The sequence below is a fragment of the Ammodytes marinus genome, assembly GCF_949987685.1.
Source record: "Ammodytes marinus genome assembly, contig: scaffold_72, whole genome shotgun sequence".
Classification (NCBI taxonomy): Eukaryota; Metazoa; Chordata; class Actinopteri; order Uranoscopiformes; family Ammodytidae; genus Ammodytes; species Ammodytes marinus.
In genome coordinates this window covers 97,501-102,500 of record NW_027648071.1, presented here as the reverse complement: position 1 = coordinate 102,500, position 5,000 = coordinate 97,501, and the positions used below count along the sequence as shown (strand labels likewise).

The window sequence follows — 5,000 nt, the reverse complement described above, 5'->3', positions numbered from 1 at the left end:
CTCCCACTCCCCCCGACACTGGTGCAGGAGTTCAAAAAATCCCAAGAAATGTTTCAGTTGTTGATTCTACTGCTAAGAAAAAAACCTGGACGTACAGCAGAAGGTATAAAACCCATGTGCCATCACTGAAGGTTTTACCTCATGTAGATGCACCGACAGTGTTGTTGTAATTACCCAGAATTCCTCATGGGGGGAGACAGAAGCTACGCACTATATCTTTAATGTAGTTGTTCTTTGGCCTGTGTTCGTCTTTTACCTTCTTGCTGTAGATACACGTTGAGCCCTGGATCAACAAAGCAGCTTCTGCAAAGTTCACTTTGGTTTTCCCATCATCAAACGTGATGCACATCCCGTCCAACTGCAGACAGATAGACAGGCAGACAGACAGGCAGGCAGACAGACAGACAGACAGACAGACAGACAGACACCACACACAAAAATAAAAAAAATTATTTAGTGGATAGTTCACATTTTTGTAAATGGAAAATTGTTGTAAATAGGCAGGCATTTAAAATGTTAAAAAAATGTCAACACACACACACACACACACCCCTGTCTTTACCTCTTCCAGATAGTAGACAGACAGACAGACAGACAGACAGACAGACAGACAGACAGACAGACAGACAGACAGACAGACAGACAGACAGGCAGACAGACAGACAGACAGACAGACCTCTTCCAGATAGTCGTTGAGCTCTGATGCGACGTCTATCTCCCAGTTCTTGGTCAGCTCTCTGATGGGCTGCAGCAGGTGAGCGTACCGGCTCTCTGTCGGCTCCATGGCCTGGAACAGACGAGGAACGTTAACATAACTTTAAAAGACAGATTGTGTGTAAAATAAACAGCCTATCGCATTAAAACCAACGCCGAATACTCGAGAACATTCCTATTAATTAGTTAAATTATGTTTTGTAGAGTCATGTGTGTATAAATTTGAAAGAAAAACCAAAATTCAAAACTAAATGTACATATTTCTGACTGGAGTTCCACTGAAAATGTTTTATTTTTCATCACAATGCACATTTCAATTGAACTTATCTACTTTCTACTTTTATATTCTATACTGTTTTATATTGTACAGAACATTCCTTTGCACATCTTATTCTATATTTGTTTTAATCGTTCTTATCGCACCGCGGGACAGAGATAAACGCCATTTCCATTCTGATATATATGTGTAACAGATCGGGTTCTGCGTTGTGTCTAGTGAGTGAGTGAGCCACACACTGGAGTCGAGTTAGGAGTGGGTTTATTCCTTATATGGGAGATAAAAATAACACGGGCGTCACACACAGTCCACATAGAATCTCTCTCCACTCAGCTCGAGAGAGAGAAAGAGAAGGAGAAAGAGAAGGAGAAAGAGAAAGAGAAGGAGAAAGAGAAGGAGAAAGAGAAAGAGAAGGAGAAGGAGAAAGAGAAAGAGAAAGAGAAAGAGAAGGAGAAGGAGAAGGAGAAGGAGAAGGAGAAGGAGAAGGAGAAGGAGAAGGAGAGAGAGAGAGAGAGAGAAGGAGAAGGAGAAGGAGAAGGAGAAGGAGAAGGAGAAGGAGAAGGAGAAGGAGAAGGAGAAGGAGAAGGAGAAGGAGAAGGAGAAGAGAAAGAGAAAGAGAAAGAGAAAGAGAAAGAGAAAGAGAAGGAGAAGGAGAAGGAGAAGGAGAAGGAGAAGGAGAAGGAGAGAAGGAGAAGGAGAAGGAGAAGGAGAAAGAGAAAGAGAAAGAGAAAGAGAAAGAGAAAGAGAAAGAGAAAGAGAAGGAGAAGGAGAAGGAGAAGGAGAAGGAGAAGGAGAAGGAGAAGGAGAAGGAGAAGGAGAAGGAGAGAGAGAGAGAGAGAGAGAGAGAGAGAGAGAGAGAGAGAGAGAGAGAGAGAGACTCAGCTCCAAGCATCAGTGCTCACTCAAGCTGGACACACAGACCTATTTACAATAAGAAACTATTTTGGGGAGTTCAAAATGGAAAAAGGTGTGGATAGAGACCAAAAATAAAATAAAAATAGAATAAAATTTAGCTCGGCTACATATATCAGAACTGACAATAAAAAACGTTGACTTTACTAGGAGTGATGTTATGTATTTTCAAAGACATGTTTTTCTTTATTTATTTAATTTAAACTTTATTGAACCTTTACTTATACTCGCGGTATCAATTGAGGGGTGACCCTCATTTGCAATGATGTCGAGAAACAAAAAAAAACAATACATACACAATATACAAGGCAAATACATCAAAAACTATTATTATTACTATTATAACCAGTATACATACATACAGCCGCGGAAGAAATTAAGAGACCAGTCTGGATTGTTCTTCAATCTTCATCTCTACATTACTTAATGGAAATGCTCTTAATGACAATGTTGTTATTGTGAATTTGGTAGAAATGTTGTCAGTAGTTTGTTAAATAAAATCAAAATGTTCATTCTACTCAAACATATGATATAAATAGTAAAACAAGAGACACTGAACATTTGGAGTGGTCTCTTCATTTTTTCCGGAGCTGTACATATTTTCTTGTATGAACCGAACTTGTAAACACATTTGTTGAAATAAATAAATCCTTTTGCGTATTTATCTTATCTTCATGTGTTCTTCTAATACAGCTTTAGGTTTGATGAGTCTGATAGTCTGAATCAACGTGACTTTTTAAATCTCAGGTTTCGTCTTTAATATTTACGTTAATGTAACTTTAAAGGCAGATTGTGTGTCAAATAAACAGCCTATCGCATTAAAACCAACGCCGAATACTCGAGAACATCCTATTAATTAGTTAAATTAAGTTGTGTAGTGTCACGTGTGTAAATATTTGAAAGAAATCCCAAATCAAAAACTAAATTCACATATTTCTGACTTGAGTTCCACTTAGCAGATCCCTTAAAAACCTTGTAAATACTAAGAAATAACCAATTAAAACCAGTAAAAACAGAGCAGATATACCCGTTATGTTCTCCGACTCTTAGTAACGTTGTTCTAAATCATATTCCACTTACGTAACCGTGAAGTTTATAAGTTTTTGAAGAGGAATCTCCGGTGAGAATCTCCGGTGACAGCTAAGTGTTTGTAGCCGTTAGCAAACAGTCGAAATCTCCCGCGCAGCTTTTCTTCTTCGTATTTGCTTGAGGTAGATTTGACGCAGCCAAGGCGTGTTGCTGCCCCCTACTGGTTGTTATTTAGACCTAAATATCATTTTGTAATACTCTGCGTTCCTATCCCCATACTTTCCTACTATTTAGTATGCCAGAAAAAGATTTAGGATGTCCTTATACATGCACGTCAATTGTAGTGTGCTGAAAATACATAAATGCCCCACTAACTCCAATAGCATTTTGGAGTATTCGTCTTTATTCTTGACATTTCTCAACATAATGAAAAAAATCTTCCTTATCTGATTTTTTTTTCTCTCCTGTCTGTGGCCCTAAAACTCTTCTGTACTTTAGTATGTAGTGTAGTAAAAAGACTAAAACTCTTCTGTACTTTAGTATGTAGTGTAGTAAAAAGACTAAAACTCTTCTGTACTTTAGTATGTAGTGTAGTAAAAAGATTAAAACTCTTCTGTACTTTAGTATGTAGTGTAGTGAAAAGAAAGAGTATGAGATTTGGAACCATAGATAGAATATAAAAGGTTTGGAAGGTTCAGAAGAGCGCACGTATTAAAAAATTATTCCGTTTCGTATCTGTCTCTCCAAACTATCAATAAAGCTGGAAAAATGCCCCAAAAATAACATAAAAAAAGAAGACAAGGATAAAAAAAAAATTGAAGTTGCGTTTAAGAGATCATAAAAACAAGCAAATAAAAAAGACATGATTATGTAGGCCTAGATATCTCACACCCACCCACACACACACACACACACACACACACACACACACACACACACACACACACACACACACACTCACGCACTCACACACACACACACACACACACACACACACACACACACACACACACACACACACACACACACATGAAATGAATGGATTAATAAAATACTAAAAAATAAAGACAAAATGAGTCAGATTAAATTGTGTTTTAAAAACCCAATCTGTGGTTGTGAAGTTCAAACAGATATCCTGGTTTCGCTACAGTTTATTCAAGCTGCAAGTTATTGAGCTGTTTATCCAAACAGTGAAAGTGTGTGTGTGTGTGTGTGTGTGTGTGTGTGTGTGTTTGCACTCAGTGAACCCTGCAGCGGTTCCTCTTAAAAATCGCAAAAACAAAAACAGCGCTACGCTCCACGTGCCTTCCACCTGCAACATAAACATTACGCAGAGCACCTGAATGCAGCGTGTGTGTGTGTGTGTGTGTGTGTGTGTGTGTGTGTGTGTGTGTGTGTGTGTGTGTGTGTGTGTGTGTGTGTGTGCGTGTGCGTGTGTGTGAGAGAGTCTTGATTATGTGCGTGTCTGTGTGTGTGTGTGGCGCGCGCCTGTGTGTGTGTGTGTGTGTGTGTAGCCTATATGTTTGTACACACGCGCGTGTGCGTAGGTTGTGTGCGCGTACTAGTGTGTGTTTGTGTGTGTGTGTGAGAGAGAGAGTTGTGATTATGCTTGTGTGTGCGTGTGAGTGTGTGGCGCGCGCGTGTGTGTGTGTGGCGCGCGCTTGTGTGTGTGTGTGTGTGTGTGTGTGTGTGTGTGTGTGTGTGTCGGGCCACCTTAAATCGCTGCTCGCGTGCACCATGTGACTGTATTCCTGGAAAGTTCCTGGAAACGCTGCTTTGCTGTTTACGGTTCTTTCAGCGGAGCGACTCGCTGTGTGAGTCCGACAGTGAGACACGATGTTCGGGATACAAAGTGAGCTTTTTCTCGCTCTCTTCAACAGGGAAATACACCTTTAAATATTGTCTTTGTTACACGTTTTCCCCCGTTCTAAGAGGATTATTACTTGATGTTTGACGGCTCAGGGCTGGAGTAGCGCGTGGGGGATCGTTTGGATGTGTGGATATCCGTCTCGCTGTCGTGTGTTATGGTCGCAACGTAACATAAAACACTGGCTGTGTTGAGGAGGAA

General features: G+C 40.1%; 2 protein-coding genes across 2 annotated transcripts in view; one reads left to right on the top strand and one right to left on the bottom strand.

Moving 5' to 3' along the window:
- The window catches only part of ncaph2 (non-SMC condensin II complex, subunit H2), a gene marked incomplete at its 3' end in the record, with an annotated part of 10,243 nt that extends 7,183 nt beyond the window's left edge, over nucleotides 1–3,060 (bottom strand). Inside the window, exons 1-3 of the mRNA XM_080054983.1 lie at nucleotides 2,984–3,060; nucleotides 677–787; nucleotides 257–358 (exon numbers count right to left, since the gene is read on the bottom strand). Of these exons, the coding sequence (XP_079911109.1) occupies nucleotides 257–358; nucleotides 677–784 (210 nt within the window). The 5' untranslated portion in view covers nucleotides 785–787; nucleotides 2,984–3,060. The remainder of the gene's footprint in view (nucleotides 1–256; nucleotides 359–676; nucleotides 788–2,983) is intronic.
- A 1,678-nt stretch (nucleotides 3,061–4,738) lies between these two features.
- The window catches only part of socs2 (suppressor of cytokine signaling 2), a 6,745-nt gene continuing 6,483 nt past the window's right edge, over nucleotides 4,739–5,000 (top strand). The window contains exon 1 of the mRNA XM_080054982.1: nucleotides 4,739–5,000. This exon is cut by the window's right edge and continues 100 nt beyond it. The gene's annotated coding sequence lies outside the window, so the exon portion shown is untranslated.